Source organism: Sorex fumeus, unplaced genomic scaffold (genome assembly GCF_029834395.1).
Source record: "Sorex fumeus unplaced genomic scaffold, SorFum_2.1 ptg000034l, whole genome shotgun sequence".
Taxonomy (NCBI): Eukaryota; Metazoa; Chordata; class Mammalia; order Eulipotyphla; family Soricidae; genus Sorex; species Sorex fumeus.
In genome coordinates this window covers 9,431,967-9,454,047 of record NW_026606091.1, presented here as the reverse complement: position 1 = coordinate 9,454,047, position 22,081 = coordinate 9,431,967, and the positions used below count along the sequence as shown (strand labels likewise).

General features: G+C 46.6%; 1 protein-coding gene across 2 annotated transcripts in view; it reads right to left on the bottom strand.

Moving 5' to 3' along the window:
- Window positions 1-6,133: 6,133 nt before the first annotated feature.
- Window positions 6,134-22,081, bottom strand: part of ACER2 (alkaline ceramidase 2) — a 36,963-nt gene continuing 21,015 nt past the window's right edge. For both annotated transcript variants that reach the window (XM_056117364.1, XM_056117365.1), the window contains 2 exons: window positions 12,322-12,459; window positions 6,134-6,399 (listed from right to left, as the gene is read on the bottom strand). In XM_056117364.1, coding sequence (XP_055973339.1) covers window positions 6,216-6,399; window positions 12,322-12,459 — 322 coding nt within the window. In that variant the 3' untranslated portion in view covers window positions 6,134-6,215. The remainder of the gene's footprint in view (window positions 6,400-12,321; window positions 12,460-22,081) is intronic.

The following is a 22,081-nucleotide window of genomic DNA, read 5'->3' as shown; positions in this document are numbered from 1 at the left end:
GGACACTCTAAGAGAGCATCTTTCTTTGCATACTTTCTGAGGACTTGTACACATTTCTGGTGAGTCCCTAGCTGTGCTCAAGGCTTACTCCTGGTGGTGTTTGTGGACCATAAGGTCAGCTGTTGTGCAAAGCAAGAATTAACCCCTGACAGAAGTCCTGCCCCCGCACCAGGCTCTCTTCATGGGGACAACTTGGAGGAGGCTGGGTTGAGTTTCCTTCCCTGATCCAAGCAGAACCCCAGGAGCTGAAAACCCCCAGAACCCAACCGCAGCCATGCTCAATGCCGCTCTCCACAGGCTGGGACAAGCCTCACCTATGAGGGAACCTGCAGAAAAACCCAGGTATGTGGGACCCGTGACTGAGATCTCCAAGCTTGCTCAGAACAGAACAGGACCTCCTCTCCCCAGGTCCCCAGTTTTTCAGTAGCTTGGGAGTCACACCCACAAAATGCCTCTGGCGGTGCCATATAATCTCATCAAGGTCAAGATCCAGAGACTGATGTAAAGCTCCCCAGAAGAGAGTGACATAGAACTTCCTGGAGCACCTAACCTCTTATTACTCTAGCCCACAGATGTACCAAAAGTAGCACACATTTGTTTGGGTTTAACATATATGCTTGTAATCTCTTAATAAGGGTTAAATGGTTCCAGGATGAAATACAACAATCTTCACACACTTTTCTCTTATGGTGGTGGGAAGGTGCCTGGTGGTGGGATTGGTGCTGGGAATTAGCCCCTGAAAGAATGTACTGCCAAATGTTTTGAGTATTATTTGTAATTAAATATTGTGAACAACTTTATAAAAATAAAATATATATATTTAAATATATATATATTATGTCTCAGACCCGGAAGGACTGTCTCTGTGCCACTGAGCAATACCCAAAAACACCACAAGATGGAGCGATTGCTCCATAAGTTTCTCCAGCCCCGCACACTCAATGCTCCTTTCTTTGTTTACAGTGGGTAAAATTTCACCTTGACTACAGTCAAGTATTTTGTCAGTCCATGCACCTGGCCTTACCTTCAGAGTCTCCCCTCACCAAGCCCAATATGAAAATAAGCTATGCAGTCCATTGCTGTTTGATCTTTCAAATCTGCTTTTTTTTTTTTGCTGAGATATGATAGTTTTTAGTAGAACTGAAATCATTGATTCATATTTGCAGAGTTGTGACACAAGTTCCTCCACCATTGTCCCAAGGTCCTTTCCCCCATCCCCAAACCCTCTTAGCATCCTAGATCCCAGTTCTATTGATTGTGCCTCCGGGCTTGTTTCCTTTGGCAAACTTCTGTTTCTTTATATTTCACGTGTCACATTTTATTTCCCTGTAAGGTTTCTGGTTTCGAGTGTAAAACTGAAATTGAATGCTTTAAGAGAAATATATAATAAAACTAATCACCACCCATCTCCCCTGGGCCCTGCCAAAAACAAACAAACAAAACACCAATCTTAAGGGCAGGCCAGAGATAGTAAGGCACTTGCCTTGCATGCGACATATGGGGTTAAAACCCTGACACCCCATATAGTCCCCAGAGCACCACCAGGAACAGTTGCTGAGCACAGAGCCAGGAGTTACCTTAAACATTGCCAGGTATGGCAGAAGAAAAAAAAACCTGCTTTTGCCTACACGTTATGCTGGAATATTCCAGTGTTGATTTTACAGCTTTGAGAAGCCACCAATAATTAATCACACTCATTTTAAGTATGCCCCATAAGACCAATACCTAAATTCACTCATAAATTGGACAAACGCATGCTATAATCCACAGAATGCAGTTTTCACTGCAAGGATTTGAGAAATGATTTTGGACATAAACACAAACAAATGCATTTTTATTCAGAGAAAATGGCCACTTTAATACCAAACATAACTGCCAGAGTCAGTTCACAAAGAGTAGAAAGAAAGTGAAGAAACTCCATTTTGAGAAGCCTAACATTGTTCCAAAGCAACGGAGACAAAAAGCTACCACGGGCAGTGAGGGTGTCACTCATATACACACACCCTGGGTGAAGAAGCAAGGATAAACGTGGGATATGTTTGAAAATACTTTATCTGCTCTGGTTACATGATTTCAAATCTGGTTTGACATATAGAAAAAGACACAATTCAATCAGATCCTTAAAGCAGGGGGCGTTTAAAAATTAAAAAAAAAAATCTGAGCGAGCGTTGCAAACTGACCTCGAAAGTCTCTCTGGCCAGCTGGAATGGCCGCTGCCAGGGAGAGCCGGCCGGGAAGGGCCCACTCCAAGTTCACTTGGGGAAAAGGCCCCCCGGAGGGGTCGCTGGTGGGGCATCAGCCCTCATTTGTCCCCAGAGATGATTCCATGTCAGTCCCAGAGGGACAAGAGCCTAGGCAGGTACAAATCCTGGTCCTGAAACCTCCAACAAGGCACTGGCTCATGTGAGCATGAGGCACTGACTGGGGAACACGGTTCTACCTTGGAGGGAAATCCAGGAAACAGAACAGGGGGCGGCGTCTTTACAAAGCCCGTATCTGATGAACTTCAAGTTCGATCTTGGGATTTTCAGACACTCCTCAAAGGGGTAGGCACAAGGATGCCCCAAATTACAGCCCAGGTCTCAGACGTGGTTCACCAACCCCGGAACTCTGTGTGTGTGTGTGTGTGTGTGTGTGTGTGTGTGTGTGTGTGTGTGTTCCACTGCCCAAAAGATTAAACATGTTCACTGAAGTGCTTGCTTGACTTCAAATACTATAAATTAGGAGTCTGACTTAAATCATCACTTGTTAACAATGCTTTTTTAATACCCTCAATCTAGTTCCTGCTGTATATGGATCTTGGGAAAACTTGAAGCAGGATAAATTAGGTAGTCATGCTGACTGATCACCATAATCTAATTCCTAAATATCAAATCTTGACTTCTCTGCATGATCAGGGGATGAAGAAGCACTTTTGATTGAGCATCAATCAATAACAGAAAGAAGTTACAATTTTTCAAAAAAAACTTAAGACATCAAAACCTATAGGACATGATACATTTAATATCCCTTTCCCAAGTCTCATCAATCTAAGTGCAGGAACTATTCATTAAAAAAAATAAAATAGAAGTCAGGGCCTGAGTGATAGTACAGCAGGTAGGGCATTTGCTTTGCACCTGGCCAACCAGGTTCAATCTCCGGCATCCCATATGGTCCCCAAGCACCACCAGGAGTAATTCCTGAGTGCAGAGCCAGGAGTAACCCCTGAGCATTTCTAGGTGTGAGAAAAAAATAGAAAATAATAGAAGTTCGTTCATTACTTCTTAGTGTCCATTCATGCTCAGCTCTTTTTTTTAAAGGAAGACTCACTAGGAAGTCTCCAAATCCAGTGATAGGTACTCAAGTGTATATGTAGCTAATAAAACATGTATTCCCTAACCTGTTTTTTTTAATGGAAAACCACAGCTGACATTTAATATACTTCATTCAGTCTATAAGATAAAGTGTCAACTCTAGAAAACATCTACTTATAACTATATTAAGAGGGAAAGGAGATATAAAGAAAGTAGACCAAAATATTAACAGTGGTCATCCTTGGACGATAGAAATACGTACTACTCTTTTTCCTTCTGCAATTTTTCTGTAGTTTCCAAATTTTCTTTAAAGAGCATGGAGTGCAAACAAAAGCACTGTAAGTAGAAATAGGAGTAATGCTCTAAACAAAACTGAAAATAAAGTTGGTTTAATCCTACTCTTGATCAACCATACCAGTGACAAGCTGTAACTAAACCCATTCCACTCTTTAATTTTTTTTTTTTTTTTGGCTTTTTGGGTCACAAGCAGCAGTGCTCAGGGATTAGTTACTGCTGGCTCTGCCTCAGGAATCACTCTTGGCAGTGCTCAGGGGACCATAGAGGATGCCGGGGATCGAACCCAGATCAACCCCAGGCAAGGCAAACGCCCTCTCTGCGGCACTATCGCACTGGCTCCTTCACTCCTTTCTACAGTCCTCAATTTTTTAAAACTGACCTCCAGAAGGCCTTTATTTTTCATGTCAAAAGCCTGATTTCTGACAGCTTAGCTTAGTCTTCTGCCTTCTAGAAGAGTGATGCAAATAGCCCTGTGAGTGGAGGCATTGGAGTGATGGCACAGTGGTAGGCCGTTTGCCTTGCGCACAGCCAGCCCAGCCGAGCCGGGTTCGATTCCTCCGCCCTTCTTGGAGAGCCTGGCAAGCTACCGAGAGTATTCAATATGCCAAACGCAGTAACAAGAAGTCTCACAATGGAGACGTTACTGGGCCCACTTGAGCAAATCGATGAACAACGGGAAGACAGACAGACAGACTTTTGTAATAGAGTCTTCCAGAACGGCAAAGACAAAATCTTGTATTCTGGAGGGTCCATTCACCAGGGATCAAGTCTTTCACTTGACAGAGAAATGGTCCTTCTGTTGGGACAATGTGTCATCTCTGAGGACTCTCCAGTCATAAATTAAACCACCACCAACCCACCCAACCCTCCCACACACCCCACTTCTACAGTCTCTACTTCTCACTTATACTTCTCCACGAAGGCATCTATCTAGACTTGAGCTACACTAAAAGGCCTAATCTGAAGCATTTTATACAGCAGAACTAAAGAGACCAGAACTGACGCCTACATCAACGTACAGTGACACACTAGCAAATGGAGAGCAGTTAACAGCAGTATGCAAATTCTGTTCCATGAATCACCTACAACTCAAAAAGTCCAGTAGAGGTTCCAGATACAATATTCTTATACATCATATTTCTTAAAATATATGTTTAAGCAAGAATTAAAGCAACACGTATACTCCCTCAATATTAAGTGTATCTACTTTGGAAACCATCAGTTTGTTAATATGTATTCTCATTATCTGCTATTCTTATAAAAGAAATACTTTAAATATAACCTTGAAATAAATTTAATTTGATAAAACAACATATTTCAAACGCTAAGATTCCATAAAGATATCTTACTGAAAAAACAGGGTTCCACTGCTACTTTGAAATCCACAGCAGAATAGTCATTTTTTAATCTAAATTCAATGGTATATCCGATTTTTCACTTAGGATCCTGAGAAAATTCTAAGCAGAGTAAGAGTTCCTGGTCATGCTTCACCCTGCCACCATCCCTTACTCAGACTACCGACAAGACTCCCGTCCACACGAGGACACATCTGTGCTGTCCCTCGATGGAATGTTGGCCGAGCAGGAGATGCCTGAGATCAAGTAAGCGTCCCTGAGGTTAGCGGTCCCCACCCTGCACACAGCTTCATAGTTCTTCCACTCAGCCCAACAAGGGGAAACCCGCTGAAGCCAGTCATTTAAGTGAGAAAAGATTTAAAATGAGCTTTCCCCCCTTTGAAAAGGGAGGATGTTGTCCTCTCGCAAAAGGAGAGAGAAAGACAGAGAGAGAGAAATTTCCTGAGGAGCAGATAGGAGGCTTCGAATGAGAAAACCTGGGCTTCATGCTTGCCCCTCAATTTTGCACCACCAGGTAATAAGCCCATTAGCAAACTCGGAGAGGCAAGGATGGGGGTATTGGGGGCTGTTTATGGGGCTCAGTCTCCAAAGCTATTCTGCTCTGTGTGCCTGAGACCCCTGGGGGGGGGGGTGCAGAAACGAGGGGACACGGGCAGACGGTGCCAGTATTGCAAACGTGCTGCTCTTTCAGAACGGTGGAAATTTTGGCACGGAGGGGTCTTTCTCAGTAGCTTCTTCCTCCTAAGTCCACTGTCCGCTGAGCAGAGGTAGTTGTACAAAAAAGGCGCGGGCTGCCGGGCGGGGGAGACCCCGAGTGGCAACGGAGTCTCCCGGGCCACTGCCCAGGATGCGGCTCGGGGGTCTGGGTTTGGTTTTCCTGGCAGTTTCTCCCAGCTGACGGACGCTGGCCGAAGGTGAGAGGGTCTTGTCTCCTGCGGTAGCTGTGGATGAGCAGAAACAGCCCCTCCAAGGCGCGGGCCGGGGTCAGTGAGGTCCCTGCAGGAGGTGAGGCGTTTGCTCATCAAGCCACCGCATGCGGGAGGGAGGGACACTGCCGGATGCATCCCGGGCCCCTCTACTCTGCATCTTTTGGGAAAGGGGGTGATTCTCCACGGTCCCAGGCAGCCCCCACACACCCCACGGGGTAGCCCAAGGGTACAGAATGTTGGAAAGACAGCCCCCCTCCCCCAACTCCGCCACCAGGCAGCCCGTGTTGGCCCTCCAGCGAAGCCCCGCGCCGGGGAGGGTCAGCGGCCAAGCCTGCTGGCCGTCACGTGATCTTCACCGGCGACTTCTTCGCGCACAGGAGGGACACGTAGGGGACGCCGATGAAGGCCCATTTCTCACTGGGCCAGAACTTGATGACGGGGCCTTGCTCGGGGATCTCGGAGGCGGCATCAAAGTAGGCGAAGCACACGCAGCCCAGGTAGGCGGCCAGGCAGATCAGGATGTGCCTGTGGAGGAGCAGACAGGTGAGACCCCTGCACGCGCACACGCGCACACACGCGCGCCCGGACCACCCAGGGCCCTCGCATGCGGCCCAGCCACCTCCCCCGGGGCTGATGACCATCCTGGGCCACTGCTGGTTTAGACGGGCCGAGGGTGACTCCACAGTCCCCAGAACAGCAGGCGATGGACACGTCTGGGGCAGGTGGGCCTGTTTCAGGATGCGCTAGAACACAGGCCTCTGGGCTTTACCGCAAGGAGAGAGAGAGAGACACCCAAGGCCTGAGAGCAAGAGTCTAAGAAGAGGGAAATCACCGCCACCAATTACAGAGGGTAGCCGTTGCATCATTACACCCTTCAATGGGGAGCTTAGCATGATGATCTGCTTCTGCAGCTTGGGGGGAAGGGGAGGAGGAGGTTAATTTATCCCTACTGTACTGGTAAATTGTGTTTATTATTCCTGACAACCTTTTCAGCATCTATATCCCAAACCACGGCTGGAGCTGGTAGGGCATTTGTCTTGCATGCAGCTGACCCAGGTTCGATTCCTTTGTTCCTCTCCAGAGCCTGGCAAGCTTCTTAGAATATCCCGCCCACAGGGCAGAGCCTGGCAAGCTCCCCTTGGCATTTGATATGCCAAAAACAGTAACAAGTCTCACAATGGAGACATTACTTGGTGCCCGCTCGAGCAAATTGATGAACAACGGGATTGCAAACCACAATGTCTAAAGAGGGGAGGGGGGAGGGAGGGAGAGAGAGAGAGAGAGAGAGAGAAGAGGGGGGAGGGGGAGAGAGAGGGAGAGGAGGGGGAGAGATGGGGGGGGGAGAGAGAGAGAGAGAGAGAGAGAGAGAGAACTGCCATAGAGGCAGGCACAGGAATGCAAGGTATGATGGGAGGGAACCTGGGGACACTGGTGCTGAGAAATGTACACTGGTGGAGGGATGCCTGTTGAAATACTGTATAACTGAAACCCAATTATGAACAGCTTTATAAGGGTCTATCTCACAGTGATTCAATACAAATTCTTTTAATTGTTTTTTAAATCTCTTTTTTGGCAGGGTGGTGGTGGAATTCAGTCAGCGGTGCTCTAGCTACACGGGAGCTTTCCCATGCAAGGCATGGGAATCACACCAGAGCCAAAAGTTCTCATCTTATAATTTAAAAAAAAAAAAATGGAGGATGGGCATGCCAGGAATTGCACTCCAGACTTCACACCTACAAGGCATGTGCTATTGTTCAGCCATATCCTTAATCCATGATATCAATTTGTTTTGCTTAGGGGCCATACCCCGCAGTGCTTAGAGCTTACTCCTGGATCTATGCTCAGGGATCACTCCTGGAGGGTTCGAGGGACCAAATGGGGTGTGAGGAATGGAACTTGGGTCAGCCATGTACAAGGCAAGCGCCCTACCTACTTACTGTGCGATCTATTCAGCCCCTATAATATTAACTCTCCTAAGTTTTAACATTAATCTTTGTCCGGGGGAACCACTTAAGGGCTAGATTGAAACTCAATTCCAGATGAATTAAAGATTTTTTAAAAATCCTGTGTGTGTGGCCGGAGCGATAGTACAGCAGGTAGAGCACTTGCCTGGTACATGGCTGATCCAGGTTCAATCCCAAGCATCCCTTATGGTCCCCCAAGTACCTCCAGGAGTGGTTATGAGTGCAGAGCCAGGAGTAGCCCCTGAGCACTGCCAGGTGTTGTCCAAAAACAAAAAAAAAAAGAAAAGAAAAGAAAAGAAAATACAGAAGGCACATTTGAAAAGAGGCATGAAGGCTCAGAGTTGGATCTGAGGGCCAACGCACATATGAAAGCCTGGGCCTGACCCAGCACTACCTGGACCACCTGGTCTCCCACTATAGCGAGAGACACACAACATGCCAGCCCTGGGTACCGCTGAGTGTGACCCAAAGACAAATAAATAAAAAAGGAAACACATAAAAAATTATATTTAATACCCAACGACAATAGAATTTTTAAGAACATGACAATCACGATCACGATCATCCTGTTGTTCGTCGATTGCCTCGAGCAGACCCCAGTAACATCTCCTTCGTCCTAGCCCTGAGATTTTAAAAAGTGCCACATTCAAGGCTCTTTCAGGGTTAGGAGAATGAGACCCATCACTGTTACTGGTATTTGGCATATTGGGTTCGCCACGAGGAGTTTGCAAGACTCTGCCGTGTGGGCAGCTAACATTCGGTAACCTGCCAGGTTGTCCAGAGAAAGAATGAGACAATAATATATAGTGTTCACAAAAAGGAAATCATGAGGATTCCAATTTCCTTACATTCTGATCAAAACACTATTGTCGGGGCTGGAGCAACAGCACAGTGGGTAGGGCGGCCAACCTAGGTTTGATTCCCAGCATCCCATATGGTCCCCTGAGCACCGCCAGGGGTAATTCCTGAGTGCAATTTTTAAGAACATGACAATAACAAAATATAATTTTTCCCTTCAGATTAACAAATATTTTAAAGAGTTGATAATACTCCATGTATTTGAAAGATTAGGTCCGAGGTGCTATCTCACTGACATTCAAGGCTTTAAGTAATCTAGTATCTCTGGATTTGGTGTTATATATTGTTATTTAACCTAAGAAAATATTCAGGCATATGAACAAATACAGGGGTTTTTACTCAGCTCTTGCAAAAATGAGACATTAGAAATAGCTGAAATATCCATTAACAGAAAGGTTGGTTAAATTAATCACAGGGTTTGGAGAGACAGCTCCCAGGGCTGGAGTGCTTGGTTTGCAAGCAGGAGACCAAGGCCTGGTCCTTAACACCAACACGGCCCCCAAGCACCACTACAGCAACCCTCAGACAACGCGGAGGAACAGTGTGGCCACAGGCACATTTTTATTTGTTATAAATCACCCTGCTGTGAAGGACTTATTGTGCACTAAAAACAAATGAAGTGCACTGGTAATGAAGGAATCCATGGTGTAGTATTTGGCTTAAATTTTAAAAGAGCGGGGAGAAGGGGGGCAGAAGAGGTCACTCCAGGGTTAAGGGGTTTATCTTGTACCCTGTCGACCCTAGTTTGAATCCTTGGCACTAACTCATGGTCCCTTGAACAACTTCAAGCGACAGTCTAGAACCGCCTGAGCAATGATATGGCCCCAAAACAAAACAATAATATATATATAGCTCATTTATTGGTCTTATTTCAGAGGGCCTCTGTCCCTCTTGGAGAGCCCGGCAAGCTACCGAGAGTATCTCACCCGCATGGCAGAACCTGGCAAGATACCCATGGCATATTCGATATGCCAAAAACAGTAACAATAACGGGTTTCATTCCCCTGACTCTGAAAGAGCCTCCAATATAGCAGCATTGAGAAGGACGAGTAAGGAGAGGCTGCTAAAATATCAGGGATGAGATGGATGGAGATATTACTGGAGCCTGCTCAAGCAAATCGATGAACAACGGGACGACAAGTGATCAAGTGATATATATATTTATATGTGTGTATGCAAGTATGTAAATAAAGTTTTTAAAAGACCAGGTTTCAGGCCAGAGAGATATTACAGGACATCTTTTTCATTCATGCAGCAAGCTCCAGTTCATATCTCTGGCCCCACATATGGCCCTGAGAACTGCCAGGTGTCACTCCTCAGTAGAGCCAGGAATAGCCCTTGAGTACTGCAGAAAAACAAACAATGTAAAAGAACCTGTTTGTATCATCTATAGAATGCCATTTTTGCTTATTAAAAGTAGAATTAGCCAAATACATTTATTTACAAATATAACTAGGAAGAATATGCCACTTACCTTCTGGTGGATGGAATTATGAAAGCCTTTCTCTTTTAATACTTTCATGTTGAAATTTGTTATTTAAAAAAACAAATCATGTACTTTATAACTAGTCATGTATTTTATAACTAGAACAAAAAGGTGTTTCAACATTGTACGTTTCAAACAGAAAGCACACCAAATTTAGAAATAAATTTAGTATGAGTCAAGGTTATTACAGTCTAATTTTTGAATCTTACTTAAATTGCTAATGTGACTGAAGAATCTGGATTGATAAAAATGTTGTAACTGGGAACAGAGTGATAATACAGCAGGTCGGGTATTTGCAGCCAACCTGGGTTTAATCCTCAATATTCCATATGGTCTTCTGAACACTATTCGGAGTAATTCCTGAGTGCAGAGCTAAAAGTAACTCCTGAGGACTGCCAGGTGTGGGCCAAAAAATTTAATAAACAAATATTAAAATGTAGAAACCTTGCATGACACTCTATTTACAAGGGTGTCCATTTGCCAAGCTCATCAAAGGCTGCACTTAAAATCTGTGTATTTTATACTTTGTAAGTTATAACTCTGGATGGGGGCGGAGAAATAGCATAGCATAGTAGGTAAGGTGCTTGCCTTGCATGCAACCAACTTGGGTTCAATCTCTGGCATCCTATAATTGAATCTGACTTAAATTGCTAATGTGACCAAAGAACTTGGATTGATAAAAATTTTGGTTTCCCCAGCATTGCCAGGAGGAAGTGCAGACCCAAGGAGCGATCTCTGAGTGCCCCTCTTCCCCTGCAAAAAAGGAGAGAGGGTGGGTCTAACAGAAGATTCCAGGGAGTATGTCCAGGGGGAATTCTTTCAAGCTGCACATCTTTAGGGCCTCCTGACAGAAGTCAAGCTCCTGTACCTAACAGTTTTTCCCAGTCTTGGGAGTCCTGGGAGTCCTGGGAGTCCTGGGAGATAGTGAGGGGAAAAGGATTCCCGGGTTGAAGCTGAAGCAATTCTAGGAAGAAAGTCACTCACTTTCCTCCTCGATTTCTGCGTGGAGGATCCTGCCTGCTATTTTGCAACTTGCTTTTGTTTGGTTCTTTTTTAACCTGTGTATCCTGCACTCTGGGCTGGAGCGATAGCACAGCGGTAGGGCATTTGCCTTGCGCGCAGCCAGCCCGGCTGAGCCGGGTTTGATACCTCCACCCCTCTCGGAGAGCCCGGCAAGCTACCGAGATCCTGCACAGCAAAGCCTGGCAAGATACCTGTGACGTATTTCATGTGCAAAACACAGTAACAAGTCGTCTCACAATGGAGACGTTACTGGGCCCGCTAGAGCAAATCAATGAGCAACGGGAGGACAGTGCCCGAATCCTGTACTCCACAGGTGGTTTCACCTATCAGGTGACTGTCTTGAATGACTCACGTCAATTCTCGAGACTTCAGGCTCCAGCTGTGACGCGAGTGCGGGAGATTGTCCCGAGGTGCCAAAGAGGTACATGCTGTTACCTGGTCACACTCAACCCACTCGGAACCAGAGACAGTGCCGGGGTTAAGACACCGGCTTGCACACAACCCATCCTAGTTCCATCCCTGGCCCCACATAGTTACCAAGAGCCACTGGGTGTGGCCCTGAAGGCGCCCCCCTAAACACCACCTGGGTAATCCTCAGGGCCACGGAGCCATGGGGACCAGGCAGCAAAGCATCCTCAAGCCCTTGCATTGAACTACTGTCCTGGTTGGGTGAGAGTCACTGGGACCAGCCTGAGCACAGCTCCCGAGGCCCATATCAAAAACAAAAACAAAAAAAAAAAAACTGCAGCACCCTTGCCATGGCCACTCCACATCTGCCTCGGCTCTCACCACCTTCCCCCAGCCGAGAGATACAGCGGGCTCAGGTGACTGACTTGGTTTTCAAGCTCCATCAGGCTTGAATAATGGAGTGAGAGGTGAGAGATAGAAGCCTTGAGGCGCAAACAATGAGGTCTTTTTGCCCCCCCCCCCCCCCCCCCCCCCCGGCTCAGCCTGCTCCCTGGCACTCACCCTGCTTTTGACTGTCCAACAGACTCCTTGACGAGGGGGACGCTCAGGCTCTGCCCTGTGCCATGTCGGCACCTGGCAGGGGAACCGGGGTCTGAGCCCAGTGCAGACAGACCCGTCTCCCCACCACCCGCCGTGGGCAGGGCTTACCACACGCAGTGCAGGTAGGGAAAGTGGAAGGCCGACAGCAGCTCGCAGAACGCCCGGTCACTGATCCAGCAGAAGAGGGCGAGGGTCCACCAGAGGCCAGAGAAGAGGCCCAGCTTAAACACGCGCACGTTGTCACACCTGCATCGGGGGCCAGAGAGCCACATGCGGTCAGGGGGGTTTCTGCCCACGGCACTGGCCACCCCCTGGTTCTCACCTCTTCCATGTCGGTTCCCTCCACTTGCTCCTGACTGTAGGTGCTCCCATCAGACTCACGCCCCAACCACCTCTCCGCAGGCCCACCTGAGGTCGGATACAGTTCCTAGCTTTTTGGTTGGCATCTCTTCTCTTTATTTTTGTGTTCTGGGTCACAGTTGGCTGTGGGTTTTTTTTTTAGGGGGATCACAGTTCCTGGTTCAGTGCTCAGAGATCACTCCTGGTGGTACTCAGGGGACCCTATGGGGTGCTGGGGATGAAGCAAGACAAACACTAACACTTGTACTATCTCTATGCCTCCAGATTCAAGTCCCAAGTGTCCATAACCAACTCCTAACCCTTTGCCCTGCCTTGAGCCCCACGGCATGTGCCATTCCTCTCAGTGAGTCCAGGCCTTCAGATGGTCAGGCCAAGAACATTAGAGTCACCGTTCTTTCTCATACAGACTGCATCCAATCTGTTAGCTTGACCCTTAAACACATCCAAAATCTGTATCTCCCTGCCCCCTCCACTCATCCCAAATTCCATCCGTTTGTTAGGTCTGGGGCCACACCCAGTGGTGCTCAGGGATCACTCCTGGTTCTGTGCTCAGGGATCACCACATAGCAGTGCTTGGGAGATTCTATGCAGTGCCACGAATCAAAGCCAGGTCAGTTGCGTGCAGGGTAAGCACCTTGCCCTTGTGCTAGCTCTCCGAACCCCACTTGTGGCTCTTTCCCGAGTTATTTAGGCCCTACTCTGTCCTTGCTGCTGGAGTCAATTCTCAACCCCCGGCACAACGCCCCCACATCCTTAAATCATCTTGAGAGCCTGAGGCCCCCATATACTGGCTTTCCCACTCTGCGGAGTCGGTCAAATGTCTCTGAGTCAGGCCTTTCCTTGACCACCCATCTTAATGGCTGCATCACCTGTCTCTCCTCCCTTACAGGAGCCTCCCTACCCTTGCTTCCAGCTTGTAATTTCTTCTGAGATGATTATTGCCCCACTGACAGTCTTTAGTCATTGACGATCTGGTTCTTTGCGCTCCATCCCCTTTCACCAAGGGACATGTAAGCAGCTCATCCTGTCACCTGGCACCTGGCACACAGCAGCTAGGCTGCGTTTGCTGGATAAAGGAATGAGCTCTAACTTTTGGAATGCACCGGGACAAACTTTCCCCGAAATAAACCTCAGAAGCCCAAAGGAAACTGCCACTGCCCTTTTCTTTCCTTGTTACTCAGAAGCTCAAGGAGTGACACCCGGTCCTTTCAAATGCCCCATGCAGTCCCCTTCCCCCAGCCTACCGCTCTTGATCCATCAAGCTCTCTCAGGACTCCGACTCCCACCCAACACCTGGGCCCCTGGAAGGAGTCATTTTGACCTGTTCCCCTTTGTGAACAAATAAGTTGTGTCAGAGGCAGTCCGGCTAATATCTCTATCAGCTGCCTGCGGCAATATCAGCAAAGGTACCCTAAAAATTGTGCTGGGATTTTACCCCAACACTCCTATATAAACAAACAAACAAACAAACAAAAATGTTCTGGGCATCCAGTTCCAAAGACTGGCTCACACGTATATTTAAAAAGTTGCTGGGCGGGGGGGGGGGGGGGGGGGGCTAGAGCGATAGTACAGCAGGTAGGGTGTTTTGCCTTGCACACAGCCGACCCGGGTCCGATTCCCAGCATCCCATATGGTCCCCCGAGCACCGCCAGGAGTAATTCCTGAGTGCATGAGCCAGAAATAACCCCTGTGCATCACCGGGTGTGACCCAAAAAGCAGTAAATAAATACATAAATAATAAAATAAAAAGTTACTTAAGGGGCTGGAGCAATAGCACAGCAGGTAGGGTGTTTGCCTTGCACACAGCGAACCCAGGTTCAATTCCCAGCATCCCATATGGTACCCTGAGCACTGCCAGAAATAATTCCTGAGTGCAAAGCCAGGAATAATCCCTGAGCATTGCCAGGTATGACCCAAAAAGCCAAAAAAAAAAAGTTGCTTAAAGAGTGTTTTAATTGCTGATAGCGGTTCTGGAATCCCTGAGCAATGTTTGGGAGCTCGCCTTATAAACAAATAAAAAAGTACCCTAAAAGTTCTCTCATTACCAGGGCCAGACAGGACAGTGGGCAGGGCATTTGCCTCGTATACAGCCCACCCGGGTTCAATGTCTGGCACCCCATATGATCCCCCGAGCCCTCCAGAAGTGGTCCCTGAGCACAGAGCCAGGAATAGCTCTGAGCAAAGCTGGGTGTGGTCCCAAAACAAAAACAAACAAAGAAACAAATAAAAAAACAATTAGCTGGGCTAAAGACATTCAATGTCTAACTGGCTAAACACATCAAATTTCTGAAAGAAGTAATGATTCTTGCAATACTTTATGCCCCTAGAACGGGCAGGTATGCTCTCCCATCCCCCACCTACCCCCCCCCCCCCCACACACACACAAGAAAAGAAACAAAAGAAAATAATGAATAGAGATCCATGGCTTGGGGAGGATAAATTCCTACTTGGTGACCAAAGGAGAGATGAACCATTTCCACTCTGCCCTTTCTCTGCACGCTACTGTGAAGGGCTTGGCCTCACCCGCCTGCCCCCCACAAACACAGTGCCCCCTACGAGCCCATCTTCCTTGCCATTCCCCATTTCCATGGAAACAAGGTCCCCCATGGCACCCTGACATGTTCCTGCACTGTCGTGAGCTAGAATGTACTTTTGGTAAAATTATTTGTCTGACATCTGTCTAGGTTATAAAAGAGCAGGAACTCTTACCACTGGACTCCCTGACACAGACCCAGTGCCAAAGCAGCAGTGCTGGCCAAGAAAGATCAGGGGTCATGAAGCATTAAAGCACAAATCAATCACCGTGTGCTGAGTGGATTGCTAGAAGCGAAGGACAACTGCATGTGGATTCCAGGAATCTGCTCAAACTATTTTTTTCCTTTTCATTAAAAAATGAAACAGTAACCACATTAACTGGGCGCCCAATTCTTGGAGTCCTTGCAAGATGCTATAAAGGCAAAACAAACAGGTTCGTGCCTGGCCATTTTAATAGTTAACACAAAAACTGACGTACATAAATAGAGACAGTCTGGGACAAGAAGATCCGTGTCTACTCGACCGGACTGAAATTGAGGTTCGATTTAATTAGGCCTAGAGAGCCTGGCACACCAGCACGGACAGTGACCGGCTGGAGAAGTGGGACGTGTTCATGTCTGTGCTGCTATTCTGTGGTGTTGTCAAGAAGCAAGAGAAGCAAAATGTCAGGGGATTAGCCACTGAGGGGCAGGGGGGGCTGGGAGGCGGGTGGAGAGGGCGGGGGCTGGGCTGGCATCTTGAAGCAGGGTCTGGAGCACACACTGCCTGTCCCTCCTGAGGCCAGAGAACCATGTCCTTCTGCAACCTACTTACTGGGGGGGGGGGGGGGGGGGGAGCTTTGGGGCAGGGAGGGGCGGGGCTTCTTTTCCAAACCTGGGCCCCATTAGATTTTCTCCTGTTTCACAGAGTTTAGATCCAAATGCCAGCATGCCCTTCCATGAAAGGAGCAGGACAAAAGTTCTATTTACAGCAGGACTCTATTTTGAAGATGGGAAAAATAACCAAGGGGCGAAGAGGCAATCTCGCATTTCCTCTCTTTCTAAGTCTTTGTTTTATTTGCAAAATTTTTCTTTTACTATACATTTCTTTTACTATACATTTCTTCCTCTAATAAAAAATTTTTAAAAAGTCCACTTTGCAATAGTTTTCATTTTTAAGATTTAAAAGTAAAGTCAGCTGAAGCCACTTATAACGTGACAATACTGAAAATGTCAGTAAATGTCAGGTCGTGACCCCAAATCACAATGAAAAATCTGTCTGTGGGGCTGGAGAGATAGCACAGCGGGTAAGGCCTTCGCCTTGCACACGGCCAGCCGGGGTTCGGTCCCCAGAACCCCATTGCTCCTCTGAGCACACCAGGAAGAATTCCTTACTGCTGGGCCAGGAGTTACCCCCTGAGCATTGCTGGGTATGGACCCAAAACAAACAAACAAAAAATTCTTTCCTTGTCATCTGAGAGGAGGTTCCAAAATGACCATAAAAATGTGACAACACTAGAAAGAAGCTCTTGGAATAAAGGCTATTGAGAAAGAAGGAAGGTAAGGAGCAGCATCCCTCCTGTTTCCTCGGACCCACGGGAGGCACAGCAACAAGCACTGGCTGAAACATCCCAGATCACCGCTGCCCACCAGCGGGCAGACCCTGGGAGGAAATGCAGAGAGCAATTGTGCATCCTCTTGCCTGGAAACTCAATCAAAATAGGCCAGTGAGGGGGCAGAGAGATAGCACAGCAGGTAAGGTGCTTGCCTTCAATGTGGCTGACCTGGGTTCTATCTCCAGCATTGATCCACCAAGCACAGCCAGGAGAAATTCTCTGTGTTTTTTTTTCTTTTTTGGGCCATACCCAGAGATGCTCAGGGGGTTACTCCAGGGGTTGGCCCTGCACTCAGGAATTACCCCTGGCGGTGCTTGGGGGACCATACAGGATGCCGGGGATCGAACTCGGGTTGAGCATGTGCAGGGCAAATGCCCTACCCACTATACTATCTCTCCGGCCCACCAGGAGAAATTCTTGAGTGCAGAAATTTTTGAGCATTGCTGGTGTGCTCCCACACACACACCAAAAATAAGAGGTGAGGGGAAGCCAAGCTGTCAAACAACTTGCCTCTTCTTGCTGGGTTTGGGTAGAAGTTGAGCTCAGCCAGGAGGTAGCCCTGTGTACATGGAATCTAGGATGAGCAAAGGAGACAGACCCTGCACCACACACTACAGTGCCCTAATGGAGAGGTTTGGGGTGCTGTGAGGTGAACTGAAAATCTGAAGGCTGAACATCAAGAAGGCACCGAGAAGGAGGGACAGGGAGAAGGAATAAGGTCCATCAGGGACACAGAATGACAGAATGCCGGGAAGGGGAGCTTCCGCAAGCAGGCGTCACAGTGAGGGCTTGGAATGTTATATTTATTGCAACAGCAGTGACAGGAAAAGACAACCATGATGAGTTCGGATGTTCAGGAAAAGGAGAGGAAGTCAAGTTTCTGTCCTCCGCCACAGAGCGAGCAGTGATCCCATTGACTGCCACCACAGACAGGGAAGCAGGAAACTAGAGGCAAGACGTCTGAGTGGCCCATTTTAAGAACTGAAAGAAGATGAATAGGTTATAGATCATAAAATCATGACTAGAACAGAGCAGAAGAACAAGACCGATCTGGTTGCTTGAGCAAGAATGGAACAGGGTCACAGGAACAATTAGTAAATGTCTCTATGAAACTGAAAAACAGTATTCATCACTGACTGTGCCAAGCATTATGTATGTCGGTATCCATTGTGTATGTTAGATGAGAAAATTATTCCCATCGTATCAGGATACCCTGTATCTAACCTGTATAAACTCTGTGTCAAATGTGTTCATGGCCCGACCCATTCTGGCATTAGCCAGGTCAGGTCTGCATGTGTAAGGAAAGCCTGCTTTCCCTCTAATCTCTCAAGTGTCTCTGCCTGCTTCTTGGTCAAGTTTCTGAAACAATAGGAAGAGAATCAGAAGTGGAAAAGGCAGGTCAGGAGTGTGGTTTGGGATCGAGTTGAATTTGATGCCTGCGACACATGCAGTTGGCAAAATTGGGCAGGTCCGTAATGGTGGAGGCAAAAGGAAGGACCGGGTGTGAGACCTAGACCTGGAGATCACTCACATATGGACGGGAGTAGAAGTGAGGAAGCAAAGGAGATCCTTTATAAGGGGAACTACAAGGAGAGAAAAGCAGAGAACTGTATACTGTAAAGGCCCTGCACAGAGAAACATGCATAGAAAGAAGCTGTCATGAGAGACGAAGAAGGAGCTGGCCTGAGCAGCAGAAGCCCAGGGAAGGGGGAATCACAGGAGCACAGGAAAGAATGATCTGGAGTAGGGGCCGAGCTGTGCAAATAGCTAAGAGAACAACACAGAGTGACAGGAAGGCTGGCAAATGACCACTGGATATACAGTCAAGTGGAGCTCGAATACAGAAGTGCGGGAAGGATCCAGACGGGAGTGGGCTTAAGCATAAAGGTGAACAACAGACTGGGCCACATCCAAAAGAACATATCCATGTTGGCATGGATATGGCGAGAAAGGGACCTTCCTTCACTGCTGGTGGGAATGCCGACTGGTTCAGCCCTTTTGGAAAACAGTACGGACGACTCTCAAAAAATTAGAAAATGAGCTCCCATTTGACCCAGCAATACCACTCCTGGGAATATATCGCAGAGAGGCAAAAAAGTAGTCAAAATGACATCTGCACTTCTATGTTCATTGCTGTACTGTTGACAATAGCCAAAATCTGGGAAAAAAAAAAAAACCAAGTGCCCGAGAACAGATGACTGGTTAAAGAAACTTTGGTACACCTACACAATGGAGTACTATGCAACTGTTAGAAAAGATGAAGTCATGAAATTTACATACAAGTGGTACTACATGGAAAGTAACATGCTAAGTGAAATGAGTCAGAAAGAGAGGGACAGACATAGAAAGATTCCATTCATCTGGGGAATATAAAGTAACAAACAGGAGACTAATACCCAAGAATAGCCGAGATAAGTACCAGGAGGTTCACTCCATGGCTTGGAGGCCAGCCGCACATGATAGAGAGGGAGTACCAAGTAAAGGGTGTTGGGAGGATCCTCCCAGGATGGGAGATGCATGCTGAAAGTAGACTATAGACCGAACATGATTGCCACTCAATGCCTCTTTTGCAAACCTCAGCACCCAAAAGGAGAAAGAGAACAAAAAGGAATGCCCTGCCACAGAAGCGGGGTAGGATGGAGGAGATGGGGGGTGGGAGGGATACTGGGATCTTTGGTGGTGGATAATGGGCACTGGTGGAGGGATGGGTACTTGATCATTGTATAACTGAAACCCAAGCACAAAAATGTGTAAGTCTACAACTGTACCTCATGGTGTTTCACTAATAAAAATTTAAAAAAAAAAAGTAAAGATGAAGTCAGAGGTGGAAACTGCTTTTCAGAAAGTCTAACTGCAATGTACAGAAGACATAGCAATAGATGTATTCGACTGGGAAAAATGTGACTGAGTTAAATTTTTAATTTTCTTTTTTTAGGTTGTTTTTATTTCTTGGGATAACCTACCAGTGTTCAGGGGCTGCTTCCAGTGGTGCTCGAGGGGCCACGTGGTATCAAGGATCAAACCTGGGTCTCCTCCATAAAAAGTATGTGTTTGCCTCCTAGACTCAACCAACGAACCTGTGAGCCAGCTCCTTCCTTCCTACTCCCTTCCTTCTCCGTTCCCTTTCTTCCCCCTTCCTTCTCCTCCCCTCCCATTGTGGGCAACACAAAGAGGTGCTCAGGAGCCATTCCTGACTGTACTCAAGAGTAACCCCTGGTAGTTCACGCCACAACAAGGCAACTGCCTTACCTGCTGTACTCTCTCTCTCCAGCCCAAGACTCAGCTGTTTTGTAGGCTAACAGAAATCACCCTGTAGAGACCTGAGAGACAGTACAATGGGCAGGGTGCTTGCTTTGCATGTGGCTGACCTGGAACCAGAATTCGATCCCTGACACCCTATATCATTCCCTAAACCCCACCAGGAATGATCACTGAGCATAGGACCAGAAGTAAGCCCTGAGCACTGCCAGGTGTAGCCCAATACAAAGCCAAAAAAAATTATTTGGAGGCCAGAGCGATAGAACAGTGGGCAAGGTGTTTGCCTTGCATGCAACAGACCCAAGTTTGATCCCCAGCATCCCATATGCCATATCCCTGAGCACTGCTAGGAGTAATTCCTGAGCACAGAACTAAGAGTAGCTCCTGAGCATCAGTGGCCATGGTCCAAAAACAGACAGACAAATTTCACCTAGAAATTAAGACAGATAACACCTAGACAATTTCCAGAAGCAAAGTAGGTATAGGAACAAAACAGGAATAACCCATATGTAGAAGGATCAATCTAAATGAAGAGAGAAATACTCTGTATGAGGCTGCAATTGGTGAAAGTGATAATGAGATCAATCAGATGTGACAATGGCTCACTTTTTTTTTTTTTTTTTTTGCTTTTTGGATCACACCCAGCAACGCTCAGGGGTTACACCTGGCTCTGCACTCAGGAGTTACTCCTGGCGGTGCTTGGGGGACCATATGGGACGCTGGGAATCGAATCCAGGTCGGACGCGTACAAGGCAAACGCCCTACCCGCTGTGCTATTGCTCCAGACCCAATGGCTCACTTTTAAGAGCAAGGTTTTGCATATAGAATAGACATGTATTACCCTGTAATTACTTAGAAAGATTGGAATACTAAAGGGAAATATATTTCTCTGTTTCAGAGACCCCAATCTGGAGCAGAATTTATTTAAAATATTCCTCACTAGTAAGTCTATAACTGTACCTCACGGTGATTCACCAATAAAAAATTTAAAATAAAATATTCCTCACTAGCCATTGTATCTCATATTGCTCTTGTTTGAGTATTATGAATTAAAAATATTTTCCTTTTACCTAAGCTATTTTTAACAAAATTATAGGCTAAAACATATTATTAGACTTGAGTTAGAATAAACTAGATTGCAGTGGAATTTAAAAAAACAGGGCCCAATCCAGAACAGTCTATTCACTTCAGATCTCATAAAAACCAGCACCCCTGGACTATTACAAAAATCTATTTCAGATGTCTTTATCAGTGGTTAGATTATGTGTTTTCCAAAGAGCTTCAAGATCAGAGTTGGCTTCAGCAGTACATGAGCAAGCTCCAAAGCCATGGAGGACAGTCCCTCAAGGCCCAGAAACTCTGACATGTCAGTACAACTAGCATTTCCACCCAGGACACATTAGGGGGACTTTCTTAATAATAATTCTAAAATCCCCAAAAGAGGGGACAGAGTAGAAAAGGTAGATGCCACTCGTTTAGGTTAATTTAACTATCCTTGATGAAAGGTAGAGGTAAGGAAAAAAGACAACAAATACGGTTGAATATCTACCCATGTACCAGACATTGCTTAATCCTCAACACACGACTAGAAAGTCCATTAGGGCAAGAATGGAGGTGTTGGGAGGGGGCCCTGAGAAAACGTTGAAGAGAAGTGTCTACTCTGGTGAAGAGTGTGGTGCTGGAATGTTCTCTGCATGAAACCCAAGTGCCTACCTACTGTACTATATTTCTGACTCCTAAAAACAGGTAAGGCATTTGCCTTGCACATGGTGGACCCAGGTTTGATCACCAGAACCGCAGTTGGTCCCCTGAACTCTGCTGTAAGATTCCTGAGCAAAAAGTCAGGAGTCACCACAAGGTATGGTCCAAAAAAACAAAAGCAATAGCACAAGAATATTATTTGAATACATTAATAGAAGGTCACAAGTTTAGTATTTGTGCTCTACCATTGAGCCATATCCATGGCCTGAGAAAGTTACTGTTTTAGTATATCATATGTGCCATATTGTAAGTACCAAATTTTAAGTAATTTTGTATTAATTTCATTTAATAAGTGACTAGCTTATTTTTCACTTTGGCTATATTTACACTTGTACTATTCCTTTTTGGGGTTTTGTTTTG